The 21,477-nt window shown below is 38.8% G+C and overlaps 1 protein-coding gene across 6 annotated transcripts in view; it reads left to right on the top strand.

The window, feature by feature from the left end:
* STXBP3 (syntaxin binding protein 3) overlaps positions 1–19,184 on the top strand; it is a 46,199-nt gene extending 27,015 nt beyond the window's left edge. For 5 of the 6 annotated variants that reach the window (XM_073356830.1, XM_073356833.1, XM_073356828.1 and 2 more), the window contains 12 exons: positions 1,799–1,889; positions 3,260–3,384; positions 4,994–5,098; positions 5,718–5,775; positions 6,032–6,097; positions 8,176–8,256; positions 9,295–9,433; positions 10,886–10,992; positions 13,258–13,356; positions 14,207–14,292; positions 16,375–16,523; positions 18,398–19,184. In XM_073356830.1, coding sequence (XP_073212931.1) covers positions 1,799–1,889; positions 3,260–3,384; positions 4,994–5,098; positions 5,718–5,775; positions 6,032–6,097; positions 8,176–8,256; positions 9,295–9,433; positions 10,886–10,992; positions 13,258–13,356; positions 14,207–14,292; positions 16,375–16,523; positions 18,398–18,498 — 1,207 coding nt within the window. In that variant the 3' untranslated portion in view covers positions 18,499–19,184. The remainder of the gene's footprint in view (positions 1–1,798; positions 1,890–3,259; positions 3,385–4,993; positions 5,099–5,717; positions 5,776–6,031; positions 6,098–8,175; positions 8,257–9,294; positions 9,434–10,885; positions 10,993–13,257; positions 13,357–14,206; positions 14,293–16,374; positions 16,524–18,397) is intronic. The other variant, XM_073356829.1, reaches the window with a different exon arrangement.
* Positions 19,185–21,477: the final 2,293 nt, after the last annotated feature.

Below are 21,477 nucleotides of genomic sequence, written 5' to 3'. Positions count from 1 at the left end.
TCCTGGAGTCCTTTGTGGGTCAAGGGGAAGGATTTACACAATTGCTGTTGGGGTGGGAAATAGAGAGGCATGCCTGAGCACATTTGTGTTTCAAGCTGCCCATTCTCCTTAGCTGAAAAGATGATTAAAAAAATAAACAGGAGCAGAAAAAATCTTTTAAAAATTAAAATGTGAAAGTTTAAAGATAACACTTTTTTTAAAAGGGTACTATACAGAAACTCAATCTTAAAAAAATAAATAAAGTTGTCCCTTTAGTTTTCATTCTTTTCATTGTGCCCAGTTTGGTGTAGTGAGTAGATATTCTGAGCTCTAGCATTGAATTTTTTAGCTTTTTATGGATGTCCGTCTCACCGGTAATTTTAAATCCATTTTGGTTTTGTTCTAATGTTGGTTGGTCTGCTCAGAGATAATTACAGTACAAGCACAGACTGGTTGGAATGATGCCATTTATTTAGATAGTATTTCATTCTCTGGTAAAATAGTTAAGCAAAAACTGCCTGCCTGCTGGTTAGCTGCTTAGATCTAAAGAAGAGCTCTGTGTAAGCTTGAAAGCAGAAGTTGGTCCAATAAAAGATATTACCTCACCTACCTTCTCTTTAGTATCTACTTACTCTTTCTGGAGAAAGGAGAGCCAGGAGGTCTGACTTTTATTCCTGGATCTGCCATAGACTTGGTCTATATAACCTAAGACTATTCTTTTAACTTTTCTGTCTGTCTCCTTGGCTGTAAAATTGGTAACATTACACTCCACAGGAGTGTTTAGGACTTGGATCAATTCAAGAAAGTATTTAAGAACATGTTTTAAGTGCATCCCTATTCAGTAAAGTACTTTAAGCATATGTTTAAGTGTTTTGAGTAAGGATGCTCTTCTGAATCAGGGCCTAAATGCATAAAAACTTCTCAAGCATCTTTGATATTTTCTGGTCAAAGGCATAATAGAAATGCAGATCCTTAAATTTCTCTGCCACTTCAGCATACAGTCTAAAAAGCTATCATTTCCTATAATATAGTGGGAACAAAGTACTAAACGAGTTTGTGTTTTAAATAGTAAATTAAAAGTAGAAAAAGTTTCCTGGTTTTTTGTGTGTGTGATGAGCACATAACTTTTTACACACATTTTCAACAAGCAGCGTTCTTTTACAGTTAAATGCCTAAAGGATTTTGACAGTTGAACCATAAAACTAAAAGCTGTTTATCTATTTTATAGCATCTAAGCTAAAAATTACTATAAATCTGAATATTGTATTGTGGAACAAATTGTTTGTGGTTAGCTTTGCAACTAGAATTATGGGGAGAAACACTGAAATTTTTCACTCAGTATTTCTGCAACCAGAACTGAATAACCATCCATTTTTGTTCTTTCGCTCTTCTTTTTGACTATTGGGTATGCAGGTGAGACTTGCTGTCCATTTTTTTTTTTTTTTTTAGCTGTCCATTTTGGTCTTGCTTTTTTCTTTAAAAAAACACCTGTGTGTACTTTTGTTTTGAGTACAAGATCATTTACGGCTTGATCATACAGATATGTGGTCTTGATAGGAGAATAGGAATGAAATTATTCACGTTGCTTAAGTGTGTTTAGGATTAAGCTCTTAAGCTGTTTTATGTCATAGTTGAGGGAAAGTACTGTAAATATGCATTTTGGCAAAAATGTGTTTTGAAATGTTTTAAAATTAAGTAGGAGTTCTGAAACTACAGATGTTTGAAGATAAGTAGTTGCATTATAGAACACTGACACTAAAATGTCTTATAACAGAAATTTAATAAACAATATTTGACTTTTTTTATTTTTTTCCTCCAGCAAGCCATTGGATAATGCCAGCAAACTTGCAGAGCTAGTTGAAAAGAAGCTTGAAAACTACTATAAAATTGATGAGAGAAGCCAGATAAAGGTAGAGTGAAAACTACATCCCATGTTTGCTTTATTTTTGTAAACAAAGGAAATTGTTAAAGGATGTTAGAAGACAGAATGCTGTTTTTAAAAAAAGATTTGGTTACTAAATACTGTATAGAAAACTGTCACCTCAATTGCTTTTTGTGTAATTTAAAAACAGGTTGGAAGAGTGGAAGATAACTTGTGCAGTGAGAAAACAGAATTGATGCTCTATGTTCATATAACAAGACATGGAGACATCCCACCTGGAGGAGGGTTGCCAGACTAGTAAATGGGTGGTGCAGATCAGGGAGAAAATGCATGATTTTGACTCATCCCACCTTTTAGGGCACTGGGTAAAGCAGAGGATTATTTCAGGGGCACAGTTTTCCCACTTCGGGATTCATGGAACTCCCATTGATGTGGGAGAACAGGGCTCTTAGAAATATGCCTACCATCCTTCATTTCTCCCACAGTAGCACCTAATAGTTTGTTATATGGGGTAGGTCATGTGTACAGGTGGCTGCATCCTTAGGCAGTAGCCCACTGACCCAAGCATTTCTGATTCCATTGCATTCAGCTCAGCCACAAGAACAAATGCAATTGAGTCCCTTTTGCCCACCAGTAGATACTCTAGTGTTTGGGGCAATGAGGTGGGCACAACCACCAAGAGACTGGGAGCACAAACAAGAATATAAGAGAAAATGGAGGGGGAGGGGAAGAAACTACTGATCTATTGGGGGGAAGGAAGAGCCTCTGATAAAAGGGTTGGGAATCAGTCATACATTCTGGGACCTCTGGTGCCACCCTGAATGCTCAGTCAGTTTGGTCCTGTGTCTTTCTGACTTGATCAAAGCCCTGAGGTTTTGTGATGCTGGTCTTCTAGTGACTCCTAAAGAACTTAGTTTTGAATCCACATCAAGATCAGCTGATGATCACATTTAAAACTGTAAGTTCTCTTGCTTGGTCTAGGATTCAGATAATATCTGTTTGTGTGTCAAGCCTAAGACATGCTTGTTTTCTGTTGCATCCAGTTCAACAGGGACTTTTGCTTTTGAAGTGAAAAATTAAAGGATTGTATTGTGCCTGAAAACACACTACATAAAAACATCCAATATGAACTCATATGGTCTTTAAACAGAAAGCTGCCTCTACTTCATGGCTGAGAAGTAGCTGGGCCAGTTTGGTATAGCTAAAGACAACTTAACTGTAATGGGGTTTTGAATTACAAAAAAAAACAACCTTGCTCTTGATCAGAGAATAAACCAGTCTGGCACTCTCTAGGATTTTCCAAGAAGGCTTAGAATGTGATTTGGTTGCTTCAAATAGATTTGGAGTGTTGTAGCTTTGTACAGTATGTCTTAAGTTTTTCTTCCCTTACGTTTTTAGGGTAAAACCCACTCCCAGCTGTTAATAATCGATCGTGGCTTTGACCCTGTGTCTACTGTACTCCATGAACTTACCTTCCAAGCAATGGCGTATGATCTGCTACCAATTGAAAATGATACATACAAGCAAGTATAACTTTTTGTATCTAAGTACTTCATTCTGACTTGAGTTTAGGACCTGTCTTTGATATCTGTTTTATTTGTAGTTATTAAAGGTGAACTACAAAGGGAATTATTTGTTGTTTTACTACTTTATGCTATGTAAAGATGGCTTCAGTTTATTTAAAAACTTTTTTCTTCCGTCCTCTCTTTGCCAGAGATATTTGGTTACATTGTCTTGCTAACTGAAGCTTCTGAGTGGACCTTCAAAGATACAGCCCCAGTAGTAAGACTAATGTGGCAATGGGAGTGTGTCACAGACGTATGGATAACTATGGCAGGAGGGGAAAATGTCCATAGCAGCAACAATTTTTGGCTTATCCTGTGATCAGAAAAATTAAGACATCCTATCTGATGTAGCTATATTTACTACCCTAATCTAAAAGTTTAATTGGTGACTAGCAGAGCTGAATTTTTTTATATTTATTGAAGTTGAGATCCAGGTATGAGCTCTGGAACTTGGATCTAATTTAGTTCGAGTCTCTTCCATAAAAAGACTGTCTCCACATTATAGCATATAAGTCTCATAAATCTTGAATCTGCTTCCAAATTTGTTTGTCACAAACAAGTCATCATACTTCTGCCATGCTATCAGGCAACCTTTGTGGGATGCATTTCAGATACATAGTTCTTTAGCAGATTCTCAGATATCAAATGGAAATTTACAAGAGTTTCAGAAATAATGCTAAGCTTGCAACATATATTTATATTCTTATGAGTCTGAAACTTATTGGTTAGATTTTTTTATCCAGTCGGTAGAGCCACTATTTGATTTTTTTTAAATTAAGTTTGTATTTTTCTGTTATTTCTACTGGCTTCTGGTTTAACCACTATTTGTGAGTTTCTTCAACTATATCCAAATATAAATGAAAGTGTTGTGTCGCGAGATACCCAATATGCATCATATTCCTTCTGTTCACAGAAAACTACTTAATAATTGAAGTCTGTGATGTTAAGCATGTTAGCTGTCAATTTGTGGAGTAATTAGTCCACAAAAGTCTGTTCTGTAGCTCTACATAGTTTGTAGACAGAAGTCCTTCTGCACTTCAAGAGGTATATAGACTTCCAATGCTATCTAGATTTTGTCACCTCCAAAGTGTTTGACTTTGCACTCAACTTCAATTCAAAAGGGAAAAATCAAAAACCTAGAGAAATGAAAGTGCATGTAAATCTGTGTGTGGGGGGTGGGGTTTTTTGTTTTTGTTTGATTTTGTGGGGTTTTTTGTTTAAACCAACAACCTACAGAATATTCAAAGGATAAGCCGGGATGGATTTCCAACCTTAGCTGAAATTACTGCAGAAGAAAATTATTCTAAAATGGATGTAATTTTGCCTTAATTATTAAGGACTTCAGATCAGCCTTAACTTTTCCTGAGTATTATGCATAAAATATGGTTAAAACAGTACCTATTGTTTCAGAACCACATTTCTTTTTTTAAAAAAGAAATAATCTTTGTGCATTACCTGCCAATGTTAAAAATAGTTATTTTAACTTTTTTATTCTACGTGTTCAGTTGCTTTATGTAAAACATGCATTGGAAATATCTAATTTCACAACCTGATTTCCTGTCTGTAGATATAAAACAGATGGACCCAGTGGAAAGGAAAGGGAGGCAATTCTGGAGGAGGAGGATGAGCTCTGGGTGAAAATTCGGCACAAGCATATTGCAGATGTGTTAGAGTATGTGACTACGTTCTTGATGTTTATGATATTTTATACATTTCGGGGATATTATTTAATTGGAAAATACTACAGTAATAGAATTGACAAAGGTATAAAGACAGAATAATTATAGAAAGATTACAGATTTGTAAGGGGAAAAGATTAGCTGGTTTGGCCAGCTAGTAAGGGAGAATAGTCAGTATGTACAGCCCTCTCAGTGGTGTACACATTAAATTCTAGTATCCAAAAACTGATGTTTGCAAAATAACGCAAATGTACGTTAAGCATATACCAATATTTATTGAAATCCTTTATAAAAATAATTTTAATTTCTATCTTTCAAAGATGATGAGACTCCACAATCTTCATCTAAATTTTGAGGAGGAAATTTAGAATACAAGAAGCACTTAGCTTTGCCATAAATGGAGAAAAGAGACTTCATTCCCATCCAAAATGAGTATTTTTGCAGAATGGAATACCAAAATACCTCATTTTTCACTAAAAACAGTTATGATAATTGGAAACCATAAATCTCTTGAGTTTACTACTTCATCATACTGTTAACTTAATAATTTTAATTTATAAATTACTTGTTTCAGATTTTAAAGCATTCCTTTACTTTCTCCTAATCTGACAGGGAAATTCCAAAACTTTTGAAAGAAGTTTCATCAAAGAGAAAAGCAACAGAAGAAAAAGTAAGAAATAGTTACTTATTACTGACTTATTGTTAAAATATATATATATATTTTTAATATTATTTGCCTGCCCAGTGTATTTTTCAACTAGGTCAGTTAAAAGTTCTGTTTGGCTATTGGTTCTTAACCTGCCTGAGAAATTGATATGAGTTTCTCAGTTGTGAAGTTGGGAAATCCCAGCCTCCAGCAGTAAGGGAAATAAAATTTATTGAATGAGAAACATCAGTTGAGTTTAAACTGTGTCCTCTTTTCACAGTTATCACTAAGTAATCTGGCCCAGCTAATGAAAAAGATGCCCCACTTCCGTAAACAGATTACCAAGGTAAGCAGCATCCTGTACATTGCTATGCTTTTCTTGTCAACTGTTCTCACCAAATAGTATCTCTGGTTTTACAGGCTATATTTTTATGATTTTAATTCAAGAACCCAAGGGTGGAAAAATCTGTTTTTTATATTGAGCTTTTGTCGTGCATGTTTTCATGTTCGGTGCTTCATATTTTTCTCAGTGAATACATTTTTTGAGGAGTAAGTCCACTTCCAAGTGTGACGGCTTTTTTTGTCAATATGAAATGTTTAAGCCTTCTGTTGGATGCATTCATACTCTTTAAGTAAACTAATGCACTTGGATTATGATTGTAGATACCTGTCTGAACAGCTAATGCTTCATAGTATTGCTTTTACTTTCTCTTTATATAGCAATAATGAATGGAAGAAATGTTTCAAATTAATAGGATCAATACACAATTAGTATATTGTCAAACTGAACTTTACACAATGGTATTTTATTTACTTAGTAAAGATTCTAAAGTTAAGTAGTGTAAAATGCAGCAATTAAAACTGAAATGAAACCCCTATCTGCAAAAATACACATCTAAAGGAAACGACTGAAGCATGATCATGTTCTCACTTGACCTGTAACCATAAATTAACAGGTGTGGTTAATCACAAACCCACTGCAGAATCTTCATGCATTATGGAAATGAAAAACAAAGACTGAAAAAGATGTACTGCTGTTGCACACATTTCCCTTTAAAATGTTCTGGACTCCTGAGTGAGATCAGGTTCCAGCCAGTTGCATGTCACGACTTTATCACGTAAGCTGGTTGAGGGAAAGAGGTCTCGTATAGATGAATCATAGTACCTAGAAGTCGGATAAACCATCTTTCTTTGTGAATGGCACTCTCCTGGTGCAGACTTTGTTTTTCACTCCATGGAATAGAGTAGTGACATTGCAGATAGAGACTAGCAGATGATAGAACTTGAAATTCTCAAGTGAAATTATCTAATCAAAAACACCTAAAAAAGAACCTTCGGTTGTGGTTATAAAGCTTCTTCATCTTTTATTTTTGGTAATGCCTTCAGTCAAAAAACAGCAACATCCAGGGTCATAACTTGCATTTGATAAATTTTATTATTTCCAATATTTAGAAAATCATATTTTGTATCTTAGTTATTTGTGAGAAGACATTCTAATGGGCTAGAGTTTGAGATAATCCAGATGAATTTAATGCTCTGTAATGATCTCACAGCATTGAAATAGTCAAATTACTGGGAAAGATTGGTTTTGGTAAAGGCATCTTTCAAAATTCATAATCATAGAGTGGCCTTATACAAAAGCCTAATGGAATGGCATCAGCTTGTAATCAGTCACATTGTGCTTTTCTGGAAGGATGTAAGGGATTAGTCAAGTAGGGTGAAGCAGTCACCGGAAGCTAGCAAAATATAGAATCCTAAACTAATTCCCATATCCTAAGCGAAGGTCATAAGTCAACACTTCCCTATTTTAGGCCACAAGGTTTTTCACTTATTGTAGGCTGATAGACATTTTTCGAGAAATTAGTAAAGGGGGATGGGGAACCTCCGATTCCAATAATTTCATTGTAGACTTTGTAACTAGAATTTGATCATCAACATTAATTTAGACAGTCTCTTCCTCCTTGCACCTTAATCGGACTGATGGATGTTATGGAGATATGTGAAGACTAGGCTTCCTAAATTCCATGTCTTTGGGACTGATCTCCACCTTGTCAGGACACCGCAATTTCTGCTTAGTGTTTTACTGCCAAGACAGGTCATCTAAACTGTATTTGGCTGTAGCTACCAATCACACAGATTACCACCTTCCTTAACCTGAAGCTGTCATTTATAGTCTTAACAAAACAAACAAAAAAACCCACATGCAAAAATGTTTCTGCCTTTGAAAACCTGGAATTTGATCCTTACTGAATAACCCATCACTTGTTCTAAGTGAGGGGTAAAACACAAGCACAAGGTGGTTACAAAATTAAACTCAGCTAGTCAAAAGATGACTCTGTAACTAGTAAAAATGAACTAAATTGTACTCCTGCTAGGACTGAACTATGTGAAAAGAAGTAAGTTACGATGTTTGTTCTCTTACAGCAAGTAGTCCATCTTAACATAGCAGAAGATTGCATGAGTAAGTTTAAATCCAGTATAGAAAAACTGTGCAAAACTGAACAGGTATGTGAAAGTCATTTGTGTAAATAAAATCTAATGTTTGCAGACTATGCAGAAATAGTCATTTTCATAACACTAATTTTGTGGCTTGTATCTGCCTTTTTCATGGTGGATTTTTTTTAATTTTCTACTCTGAGTAATCATACTGTAAGACTTCATCCCCAAGGTTTCTATCCTGTCAATATTTAAGTCTCTGTTAAAAGACCTACTTTTGCCTATGAGTAATCTAGTTGACCTTCACATTTTAAAAAAAATCCCAATTTGTTTTTCACTTTCCCTAATTTCTTGTCCAGTTATGTCTCACCTTATATTATGAGCGCCTCAGAGCTGGTACTTTCCCTTTCTGAATGTCTAGAAAGCATGTTGTATACTGTGGGCACTACCATAAACAAACAAGCTAATGCTGTTAACCTGAAGTATGAAGTACAAAATCATATTTAAAATGTTGTTTAAGCTTATTCTTTAATATTATGAACATAAAGACTCTCTTACAATAGCAAAATATAACATGGATATGATGATTAACTTTTCTTATAGTGGTCTTTGGTCTGGAACTTGGTAATACAACATTAAACAAAATCTGACCAAACATTTACAATAGTTACAATGTAAAAGCTCTTTAGTTTTGAAAATGTTGATACTCAGGCTGTTAGTTTCATCTGTACAGACAGGGCCCTTACTGACAACTGTGTTTAATTATAGCTGAAATTCTTTGGCAGAGCTGTTTTCTATCAGGATTTGACTGGCCAGCGTGGACTGTCAAAATTGTTTTGCTACAGGGTTTAAAAAATACAAGCTCTGATACCACAGTTGCAATACACAACTATAATAGTTGTTTCAATTGTATAGACAAAGGACCTTTGGTTTAAGTTCAGTGTGAATGGTCATTAGTGAAACTCTTCCATCACAACCACTATGATGATGATGTTTGTAAAGTTAGTGGTAACTAGCTTTTTGCTGGAACTAAATACAGAAACACACACTGATGCTATTTGTTTTAATGACTGGTCAGTAAGACCGCTTTGTTTTCTTTTAACTTAGGATTTAGCTCTTGGAACTGATGCAGAGGGCCAAAAAGTGAAAGACTCAATGAGAGTCCTCCTTCCAGTTCTACTCAACAAAAACCATGACTCTTATGATAAAATAAGAGCTATCCTCCTTTATATCTTCAGCACAAATGGTATGATAAGTTGCTTTGTTTTTCAATATGTTATAGATTTCAATACTAGGTTTTAGTGCAGCGGCCAACACTGGGTATGGACCAGTCGTACTAGGCCATGGCAGGGTTAAAAGGAAATGCTGCCCATAACTTGTAGCCTCTTTCTCCCAGATGCCTCTTGAAGAGGTTGCTCATACAGGGCTAGAAGTGATCCAGCACAACGAGCAAGCACATTTATTTTTTACAATAGATTATCTGAGCAGCATCTCAGTACTTGGGATGTGGGATATTTTCTTGAATTCTTCCTTCCTTACCCAGGTCAGTGTTTAGAGGATTTGGGATGGGATTTGCTGTTAGGTGCATCCTGGGAATTGGAGTGGATGGGGAAGAGTGGTGACAGAAACTGGAGAGGAGAATGCATTCCTGAGCTCTCAATCATAAGCATTGAGTAGCAGAAACTTAGATAATGAGGTTTGACTTGCCTTTGCTTCCACCTCCATTTCCCCAAAAGTGAATTATTTTTCCAAATGGGACCTTGGAGCATCAAGATCTGCTGTACTGGACCCAGAAATGTACTAATTGCTGTTGGAGTAAAGGAAATAGAGGCTCCTATAGAAATTTGAATGTATTATCAAAGATTGGCGTGAAGTGACGACATTTGAATTTCCAAGTACACCTCTATCCCAATATAACGCGGTCCACAGGAGCCAAAAAATCTTACTGTTATATGTGAAACCGCGTTATATCGAACTTGCTTTGGCCCCCCTGCTCCTTGTCCCCTGACTGCCCCCTCCAGAGACCTCTCCCTACCCAACCCCTCTGTCCCCTGACTGCCCTGACTTCTATTTCCTCCTCCCTCCCTCCCTCCCCCCCTCCCCCCGACAGGCACTCACTGGCAGTGGCGGGAAGCGGAGCAACGTGGCCCTAGCCGCGGCGTTCCGCTTCTCGCTGCCAGTGAGTGCGGAGAGGTTGGGGAAAGGATGCTCGTCGGTGGCGGGAAGCAGAGCGCTGCGGCTGGGAGCTGGTGGAGTGGAGCGGGCTGAGGCCGGGCTGCTCTGGTTCTGCTGCTGCCGGTGAGTGCGGGGGGGGGGGGGGGGGGGGAGATCCCTTCCCCCGAGCAACAGGGCTGGGGTGAGGGAAGTGGAGCGGGCTGCTCCTGACCCCCCGCTAATCACCAGGGCCACTCTGGGCCTGCGGGGCCCCCAAAAGTTCCCACCCACAGCTCCTGTCTACCAGGCCCTGGAAGCCTGATTTACTGCGTTGTGTGCGAACCCATGTTATATCTCCTTCAGATTCTGAAATAATGATAAATTTAAAAGGATGGATTTATTATGAACTATCAAAGAAATATATCCTAGTTTTAAATAATCAAAAATCGTATCATGTCTGGGACCAAGAGCTAATTTATCTTAAGTATCAGATGGACTTTTTAATTCAAAATCTAACTTACTCATTTTTTCTTTGTGGCAAAAGGAACTACACAAGAGAATTTGGACAAACTGATCCAGAATGTACAAATAGAAAGTGACAGTGACATGATAAAAAATTGGGAATACCTTGGTGTACCTGTTGTGGTCTCGGTAAGTGTTAAGTGCTGAAGGCTGGAATGTTGTTGCTGTGGTAATGCTATTTAGGGGCCACTTAGCTGTTCCAGGTACTTAGTGCTGCTTTTCTTGGAGCTCTGATGATATTAGCCCTAGCAGACAATTCAGCCTGCTAATTCAGCAGGCCTCGGTGTTACTCATAAAGAAAGATCACAGGCATGGTTTGGTGACAGAGGCACTCGGTTTAGTACCTTCAGGCACAGTACTAGCATCTCATAGGAGCTATGGGTACACTAACACGAGTGCCCAGTGGCAAGGAATGGCTCAGTCAGCAGCAGGAATTTCTGCTGTCCCCTTGGCTGCACAAAGGGATAAGGCAGGGGTGGGCAAACTTTTTGGCCCGAGGGCCACATCTGGGTGGGGGAATTGTATGCAGGGCCGTGAATGTAGGGCTGGATCAGGGGGTTGGGGTGTGGAATGGGGTGCAGGAAAGGGCTCAGGGCAAGGGGTAGGGGTGCAGCAGCAGATCGGGGGCTCACGGCAGAGGGTGCGGGAAGGGGCTTAGGGCAGAGGGTTGGGGTGCAGGAGGGGTTTGGGGTGCAAGCTCCAGCCTGGCACTGCTTACCTCGAGTGGCTCCAGGGTGGCAGGGGTGCGCAGCGGGGCTAAGGCAGGCTCCCTGCCTGCCCTGGCCCAGCGCTGCTCCCAGAAGTGGCCAGCATGTCCAGCAGTGGCTCCTGGGGGTGGAGTAGAGCAGGCGGTTCCACCATGTGCTGCCCTCGCCTGTGGGTACCACCCCCGAACCTCCCATTGGCCGCAGTTCCCCGTTCCTGGCCAATGGGAGCTGCGGGGGGTGGTGCCTGCAGGCAAGGGCAGTGCACAGAGCCCTCTGCCCACCTCACCTCCTCCAGGGGCCACAGGGATGTAGTGCCAGTGGCTTCCGGGAACAGTGTGGAGCCAGGGCAGGCAGGGAGCCTGCCTTAGCCTCACTGTGTCACAGGGCTGGCAATCTCGTGGGCCGGATTGAAAGCCCTGATGGGCTAGATGTGGGCCGTAGTTTGCCCTCCCCTGGGTTAAGGCAAGGTTCCCCGACGTTTATAGACCTGAGACAACTTATGTACCACCTTACATGTTTCATGACAACTGCTTGTTACCTCCCCCTGTACTTTGCTCTAGATGTCTCAGGAAAAACATCCTTATTCATCACTTGTGTCAAACCCTCTTATCTGGTGTTAGACAGGATGCACCTGGGCTAAGTTTTTGGAATGTGTTTGTACACACTCACTCAATCTGTTGCTTCTTAGGAATGCCTGCGTTTTAGCAACACTAACAGTATTTTTGTCAAGGTCACATATCCGTGAGTGTACTTGTAAGCATCTACTTTAATACATGGCTCGACTTTGGTTCACAGCCTCTAGTTCAGGCCTCAGGTCTTGCACCAGGTTGAGTGCTTCAGGCTCTCGCTCTCCCCTACAGTAAGAAATACTGCATTTTTTTCATTTAGCTCTAAGGCTTTTTCTGCAACTCTTAATGTGGCATTCCACACTTTTCTTGGGAGAATCCAGAAGTTACAGAAGTTAATTATTTTGTTAGGAATTCTTGAGAAATTCCCACTGCTAAAATTTGTGACATATGTAACTTTTAAAACAGAGTGCTGGTTTTACACTCGATAGTTTTCAAAGTAGTATCTAACATTTCTGCAAAAATCATCTTATTTTGATGCAAGTTGTTTATTCCATAACTCATCAAAGTTATGCAGGCTTTGAGTATCTAATGTCTGAACTCTACAGTTTTCTTACTTTAAATGATTAGATTCTTAAAATTAAGTATATGACAGGCAGTCCTAATAGTAACCAAAAAATGCAATTTTTTTGTTTTGTAACTTAATCATACTTCCTGGAAAACGCTCTTTATTCCTGTTTCACTGTTCTATCAAAGTATATAGGTGCCTTACAATAAAATCTAGTACAGGGAGGCAGACAGGAGGTAAAGAGTTTGGGGACCACTGCTATAAATCCTAGGCTCCAGCAGCTGGGCAAGAATGATATGTGGAGATCCATTAGCTTAGCAATTGTATTATATACACTTCAGTATTCAAACAATCACTTTTTTGGGTAAATATCAATATATCCAGCTCTTTTCTTCTGAAATAGAAGTTTTCAGTACTTAATTTTGAACATAGTTTGATACACATGGTGCAATATTTCCTTAGAACTTTCTATTTTGTTGGGATTGATTTAAAAGAAATAGTATAATAAAACTATAGCCTCTTTTAAAATAAATAAATAAATCTTTTTATTTAGTCTGCTTCTCAGCAACGTAGACAATCAAGGAAGGACCGCTCTTCAGAAGAAACATTTCAGCTTTCTAGATGGACACCTGTTATCAAAGATGTTATGGAGGTAAACTAAGAACATGGTTGTTTCCTAGGTGTAATATAGAAATACTCTTAAGTACTTTGTAAGCTAACAGTTTATCCAAGATCTTTTGAAATGGCAGTTTAGAAGTTGAGTTAATTACATTTTATGTTCCATAAAATTTTCTTAAGAGGAAAGTTCTTCAGACATGTGCACATAACCACTAAATTTCTAGTTAGTATATTAAAATAGAAAATTAAATTTATAAGGTAAACTTAGTTTTAAGTATAACTGGAAAATAGTTTAAAGCTAGCTGAAGCAAATTAAGGTAGAGAGAGACATTTGATTTTCCTCTCCAGTGGCTGATAGTTTTGATATTGGGTTCTTTAAATTAAACGTGTGTGTGGTGGATCTTTAGACTATAGTTTAAATGTTAAATTCATGTAATGGATGCCATTAGTGACCTGGGAAATCCATGCAAAGTCAGTAATGTACTTTGTATGTCCCAGGTTTCTAAAGACATACATAATTTCTTTGTGGAGAAATTAAGTAGGTTAATGCAGCTATAAATAAAAAATCAAAGTTGAAATCTGAACAATTAAATCAATGTGTTAAAAATTAGTTAGAAATTACTTCCTTCTGTTTTTCTTTCTCATCATGATACATGGAGTCTGTCACAAATTACTTTCAGCACTACAGTAATTAAATATAGATCTGGTGTGGTGCTTAGTCTTTTTCACAGTAGGAGCACTGGTTCTTGTGAAATCTGTTTTGACTTGATTGAAGTTTTAAACCAGACAGCCTTGTCAGGAGTTGAAACACTATACATATACAAAACCCCATAAATTTCAAGTTAACATAACTGGTTAAAATGAATGTTTTTTTTCCCTTCCAGGATGCTATAGAAAACAAACTAGATTCAAAAGAATGGCCTTACTTTTCCCAGTGCCCTGCAGCCTGGAATGGTTCAGGGGCAGTAAGGTAAATTGTTACAATTTACGTTCAGAATAATAATTTACTATTCTCACTGTATTTTCTTGCGTGCATTGTATAATTTTCATTTTGAGAAATAATGCACGCTAGGGGCCAAAGTCACTATTTAGTATAAAATCTACTGAAAAGCATTTCAGTTCATCTGAAATGATCTGTGGAGCTTAGCTGTTTGACCAGGGGTTCTCAAACTGGGGGTCAGGATCCCTCAGGGGGTTGCGAGCTGTCAGCCTCCACCCCAAACTGCGCTTTGCCTCCAGCATTTATAATGGTGTCAAGTATATAAAAAGGTGGTTTTAATGTATAAGGGAGGTCTCACTCAGGGGCTTGCTGTGTGAAAGGGATCACCAGTACAAAAGTCTGAGAACCCCTCTGTTTGACCTTCAAGCTAGTTACTTATATAGCTCATAATTGTAGTTTGAGTGCCTCTAACATATTTAAAATAAAACTAACCTCTTTCTCTTACTAGAATTAAGTCACCTTTTTGGAGAGTTAGCTTGAGTAGTTTATAAGTGGTGGTTTGTATATGAATTGTGTGTCGTGTGTGTCTGTATTAGGCTGAAGAAATGGTTTTTTTGCATTTAGTGACCACTCCCATCATTTTTTTTCTGAAAAGAGTGAAGTCTGTAGGCTAGGTCTGAGTTTTGTGAAAGTTCTGTCTCCTGTACTCACAAGCCTCTCCTTACTGAGCAATTTAGTTATCCTAGTGGAATTTAACTCTTGTGGAAATTGGTGGCTCTCTAGAGAGAGAGAGAGGTGATCACTGGTAGCTAGGTCCAGTCCCATGGAAGTCTTCAAATAGCAGTGACCTTCAGATTAATTCTGTATTCAATGGACAGCTAGCATGGGGAGTATAGTGGGGGGGGGGGTGCTGTTTATATGTTCAGTGAATCTTTGCATAGTACTGGTTAAAGCTATTTTCAATGTGTGGAGTCAGATGTGAGCTGCAATAATCAATGTTGGCTATCACAAATGTTGATCATTGTAGGCAGGGTCTTTGTCTGTAGGATAGGTAGGGGCACAATTTTCTGGCTAGTCACAGATTTGAAGTTGGGTGTCTGTTGGGGCATTAGTAGTTTGCTGACCTATTGAGGTCAATGCAGGGCAAATGTAGAGACTGAGACCTAATAGTCCTCCAGCAGCTGTCCCACAATGTCAGCAGTCTTTTTCAGTATTGGCCAGACACCCTTCATCATGGTGCTATTTATAGCTAGGTATTGAGAAGGCTAGAACGGTGATGTTTGTCTGACTTAAAGGAGATGGACCTTTTTTGGGGAAAGGTGTAATTGGATCATTTGGATTCAGAATTTTCAAGCTTCTCTCTGAGAAGTGTGTGTATGTATATATAAAAAACATTCTCACTTGTATTTACTTTTTCCTTTTGTGATAACTGTAGTTTTAGACTTGTATTTATGGTGTAGAACACTTTTTGTCAAAAAAAAAAAAATTAAGTAATGGCGACTTCCCTTTGTAAGTCCTCCAATTGTAATTTGAGTCAAAAGATATTTTACTACACAGCTGTGAAAAATACTTGTCTAATTTTCTTAAGTTTTCCTGAAATGGTTAATTGGTCAGACTTGCATGGAAATTTTCTGAGACCAAGTGGGTAAGATGGTATCATCTTGTTGGACAAGCCTCTGTTAGTGAAAGAGACAAGCTTTTGAACTGCAGAGTTCTTCTTCAGGTTTTGGAAAGGTAGTCAGTATCACAGCTAAATATGAGATGAACAGATTTGTTTAGCATAAGTAACTAATACACATTCTAAGGGACCATGGAAGGTGACATAGCCCATTAACACCTCTGCTGTCATAGGGCCAAAAAGGGGTTAGTGGCTTACAGATTGTTGTAATAATGAAGACCCTGGATTTATGGCTTAAGACCATGATTTTTTGTGTCCAACAAAGTTATGAATTTAAGCTCCCAGTCTCATCTTTTGAAAGCTATAGCAATACTGCAAACATGGAAATTTTGTGTCATTTTTTACTAGTACATTACACTATGTGGGTGATGAAACTAGATGCAATATATCACTGTGCTTTTATGTGCTCAGTTTTTTTATGAACTATTTTACAGTGCTCGCCAGAAGTCCAGGACTAGTTACCTGGATGACCGAAAGAGTGGTTCAAAGCTGATCGTTTTTGTAATTGGAGGCATCACATACTCTGAGATGCGCAGTGCTTATGAAGTTTCTCAAGCCTACAAATCTTGTGAAGTTGTTATTGGTAAGCCTGTCTAGGGAAGAGGACATAGTAGATGAGGTGCTTCATTTGAGGCTAATGATGTTTAGTTAAGTGCATATTTGAAAAACAGAAGCATATTTTTCTGTGTCCCCTAGGTCAGGCTAAAAAAAGCATCAGATGGCTACTATGCTCTTTTGAAACTGCATCCAGTATCCCTAGATCTGAATTGGTCCTTTATGGCTGTTGTCCTTAGTTTCTTGGTCTAAAAAGACATGTTCCCACAATTACCTTGAAAATCCCTAAAGAAAAATTTGTAACCAATGTGAGACAATTCAGACCTCAGTCTTGCTGCTGAAATGTAGTATCCGAATTTCTAAATTACTGAATCAGATGTATGACTCACAGGAGTCATGCCACTGAATCGCTAAAGGTATGCATTACAGTGAATCTCCTAACTACTATTTTTTCATATTTGCATTCACTTGCATCTAGCCCATTACTGAACTTGTTGCAGTTACTGTTACCAGCTGAAACTGGAAAACACAAACCAGAGTAGTGCAAAAATATTACTGACTTAGAAAACTTTTCTGCAGTAATAACTGAAATGGCTTCAGTTTGGCCCAGAATTTTTGGCAGCATTCTTCTAGTTCTAGCGAGGGGTCAATCATTTACTTCTGATGAAGTCCACATAACGCTGAGAATTGTAGTGGGTCCTGGCTGTTTCAAGACACATGCCAAGAATTGATCTTACCAGTATAGATGCTGCAGGAATTATTGGAGATAGTCCATCTACCAGCTGCTGTTACTCTGTCTAGATAGCCATTAAAAATCTTATCATATGCATCAGAGGAGTAAAACTTCACAGTTTTAAAAAAAAAAGTCTGATGTCCAGAGCTGACTGAGCTGTTGCTCAGAGAGGGCATAATGGTGGCTGCTATTGTCCCAGACATCACAAGAAGGAAGACAGGACACCAGGAATGTGATTTAACTAGGCTGCAACTTTAAGTAACACATCAGGAAACCATCCAGCAGCAACTCATCCAGTGCAGGTCATCTGTCATCTGTAATCTGTTCTACTTGGTGAATGGCTGCCATCAGCTCCCCTCCCCCACACTCTGTTTAACCTGATCCTAGCACAGCTTCTGGGACTCCATCACCTCGCATGAGGGTTAAGGGAGTGGGGAAAAGGCATCTCCTTACTGTTCCAGACAGTAGAAGCCCAGCCCCATTCCCTACCTTCTTTAGGATATATCTCCTAATTTGCTTCCAACTCGGGTTTATCAGAGAATCCTGTTGAACAATAACCTGCATTGGGCACCTGCAACATTGTGACAAAATGCGTTTTACAACCTAGCCAACCTGTTGCCTCCCTGGGCTACTGGGAGGCAGGCAAAAAAACTACTCCTCACTGCCCAGGCCACTCCTTCCTAGCCCTTAAAAGGGGACTAGCAAGGTACCCAGAGCACAGCCCCAAACCCTGGTCGTCCTCTAATACCAAAAGTGGGGGAGGGAGGAGGAGATCTTTTCTTCCTGGTGCTCAGATTATGGCAGCTGTGGGTATGTGGAAGCAAATAAGCTGTACAGAAGAGCACAGCCTATTGAGTACTGATTCTCCACTTCTCAAACCTATATGGCGGGGGGGAGGCGTGGAATCCTTGAAAGGCCCCCAAGGTTTTGTTCTCCTGCTGACAGTCAAAGCCACCCCTACCCTGGGGTGGGAGGAGCATTTGCTTCCATAATCACTGCATGTGCAGCATCAAAATCATTAAAGTAAAGCATTTTAAACTACTTTAACGTATGAAAGGTGCAATAAAAATACTTAACATGCAATTTTGATTTGGTAGTGAGTCATGCTGATGTCTGCAAATCATACATAGTTAGCTGCATCCATCTAAAAGTGTGTTCTGTTTTACCAGGCTCCACTCATATTTTGACACCCAGAAGACTGCTGGATGATGTAAAGACGCTTAATAAACCAAAGGATACATTTTGCATTAAGGATGAAGAGAAACTGTAATGTTCACGCAGTACTATTTCAGTAATGATTAACTAAAAATTTATTAAGAGATCACATAATATAAATAGCATGTAAATATTTTAATGGAATTAACTTTTCTGGTGATGTATTTGGGACAGTACACACCCTCAACTAATGGAGTATCTTTTTATAATTTAAATTTGCTGCTTTTCTTTTGGGACTTAAGGGCAGGAAGAAGAGGGGAAAAGTGTCTAACACTTTGTTTTTATATTGTATTGGGTATGGACACCATTTCATGGTAAAGTGCTTTCTGAAACTGGCATTTTTACCACTGCAACAAATCATTGTAGAATTTAAGAAATCCTCATGTTTGTGTGTATATATACTAATGGTTTTTTCAGTAATTATGATAGCTTTCTATGCTGGAAACTGGAGAGGTTTTCTGAAACTGCCATAAAAGTACCTAGACTTAGAAGTTTCAGAGGCAAAAGCTGTAAATATAAGCATATGGTAAGATAAGTGCAATGTCTCTTGCAATATGTAAAATTCAATTAAAACAATTTATATTAAAAATGGAAATTTATATTGTCTTGTGAAAAATCCTCGGGTAAAATATGACTGACTGACTGGTGCTTTCAGATGGTAGATTGTGAGGGGAGGGGAATTAATTATGGAAGTACTAAAAGAAATGGTTTTACTTTCAATAAAGAACTCCGGAGAACGTGCTTGTCCATCTTATATGAAATGTTTCAGTGCATGAACACTACTGTTTAAGACTTTCCCCATGTTGTTCTTCACAAAAAAAATAAGCAGCTTTGATTTATTAAAAAATTTCCCCACTATTGTGTGTGCATGGTACATCTATTTTGTAAATTGAGTTGCTTGTGAACTAATCTAATGAAGATTTCCTGGTGACAATTCAGATACTTCTAAGCCAAGTTTTGGGGGAAATCTCACTTTTTCTACCTTTTTATTGCCACTGCATTGCAAAGTACCCCCCTCTTGTTTGTTCGTGTCATGTGGGCAGTGAAATACTCCAGTGTATTTTTTTTAAATAAAAGAGTGGTTGTGAGTAGTTCGTCAGGGTGGAGAAAAATCATTGTTTGTCAATTTCAAAATTTAATTTTAAACAGGTTTATTTTTAAAAAGGAAAAGTATTTAAAGTGTAAACTTACTGTAATTAACCATTTGAATAAAAATATGCAGAAAAGCTTTTACTTTTGGTCTCCATTTAGTTGGCAGATGCAGAAGGAATACTTGTCTTTATTTGGTTTAGTTCATTCAAAGTTGAAAAAGTAGAAATGCCTATTTTTCCTTTTCCAGTCTATGAATGAAAACAAGGTTGGAGAGGATAAGATCTAACTTTTCAAGATTTAAGGACATGGGGCCAGATTTTCAACCTAATTCCCATTGGTTTAAATAGGAGTTAGGTCAGAGGTGGGCAAACTTGGGCCCACGGGACCCTCCTGCCCGGCCCTCGAGCTCCTGGCTGGGGAGGCTTGCCCTCAGCCCCTCCCCTGCTGTCCTCCCTCCCCCGCAGCCTCAGCTTGCTCTGCTGCCAATGCTCTGGGTGGTGGGGCTCCGAGCTCCTGATGGGGAGTAGGGAGTGGTGGGGTTGGATAAGGGGCAGGGGACTCTGGGGGGAAGTCAGGGGGTTGGAGTCCCGGGGGGGCAGTTAGGGGTGCAGGGTTCCAGGAGGGGGCAGTCGGGGACAAGGAGCAGGGGGCGTAGGATGGGTCAGGGGTTCTGATGGGGGCAGGAAGTGGGAGGGAGTGGACAGAGGGTGGTGGCCGGGTTCTTTGGGGAGGCACAGCCTTCCCTACCCGGCCCCCCATACAGTTTCAGAACCCCGATGAGGCCCTCAGGTCAAAAAGTTTGCCCACCCGAGTTAGGCACTGGACATGCTTGGGCACTTTTAAAAATCCCACAAGGTGCCTATCTGCATTCTTTAGGAACCTAAATACCTTTGAAAACCTGGCTCACAGTGACCAGAGACAGTCTTGTCAATTCACTAGCTACAGTTAATGCTGCCTTTGCCTTTAAAGCTTTTTTTTAAACAAAACATGTTTGGATACACTTTCTTCTCCCTTATGTATCCAGCAGAAAGGTAGTTTTTATTTAACTAACACCAGTGTGTTTGTACTTTTTTAATTGAATTGTTTCCCTCCAATTACAGCTTGACATAAAATCTAGAGTAAAATAAAGCTAGTAAAAATCATTCACCATTTTCTATCAATGTAAAAGTTAAGAATCTGAATAAATGTGTATCGGTATAGTGCAGTCTCCAAATATAATATAATGTTTTGCAACTAATTTCAATGGTAATGAACTTTTCTTTAGAACAACTAATTTAAGTACAAATGCAAAATGTGATTAAAATCAATTTGAATCAAAATTTCCTGCTCCCTGACTTAAATCATGATAAAAGTTGATGTTTTAAAATAACTGCTGGAACAACTTGTATAGTGGGGGTGCTGAGAGCCATTGAACCAAACTGTTAAACCCCATATATGATGGAAATCGCTTTAAGCCAGGGGTGCAGCAGCACCGCTAGTTCCAGCACCTGTGTTTTAAAATGCTAATGTGAATCTGTCCTCTTGGGTTTGTTTAAATGATCTGCACATAACAAAACCAAGTGGTTTTAATAACCTAAATCTAGCATTCTGTTCTTAGAATCCTAGACTGTCAGGGTTGGAAGGGACCTCAGGAGGTAATCTAGTCCAACTCCCTGCTCAAAGCAGGACCAATCTTGCAAAAAAACCTAATCCAAACAGTGGCTAATAAGGATGATTGCCAGTTAACTGGCCGTATAGAGATGCTTGACAACAAGAAATCTGATTACTACACTATAGTCCAAAAATAATTATTGTAGTTTCTCTAGTTTACATAGCATGCAGCAACTCAAACATAACATTTACCTTTTTAAAAAAAGAATTGCTCAGCTTTACTGCTTCCTCTAGTCACTATCAGTGGCTAGTTTTAACTAATGGAGAAAACAGTTATGCTGCAGTTAAATTA

This window comes from Lepidochelys kempii, chromosome 8, assembly GCF_965140285.1.
Source record: "Lepidochelys kempii isolate rLepKem1 chromosome 8, rLepKem1.hap1, whole genome shotgun sequence".
In the NCBI taxonomy this organism is placed as follows: Eukaryota; Metazoa; Chordata; order Testudines; family Cheloniidae; genus Lepidochelys; species Lepidochelys kempii.
This window is presented reverse-complemented; position numbering and strand designations above follow the sequence as displayed.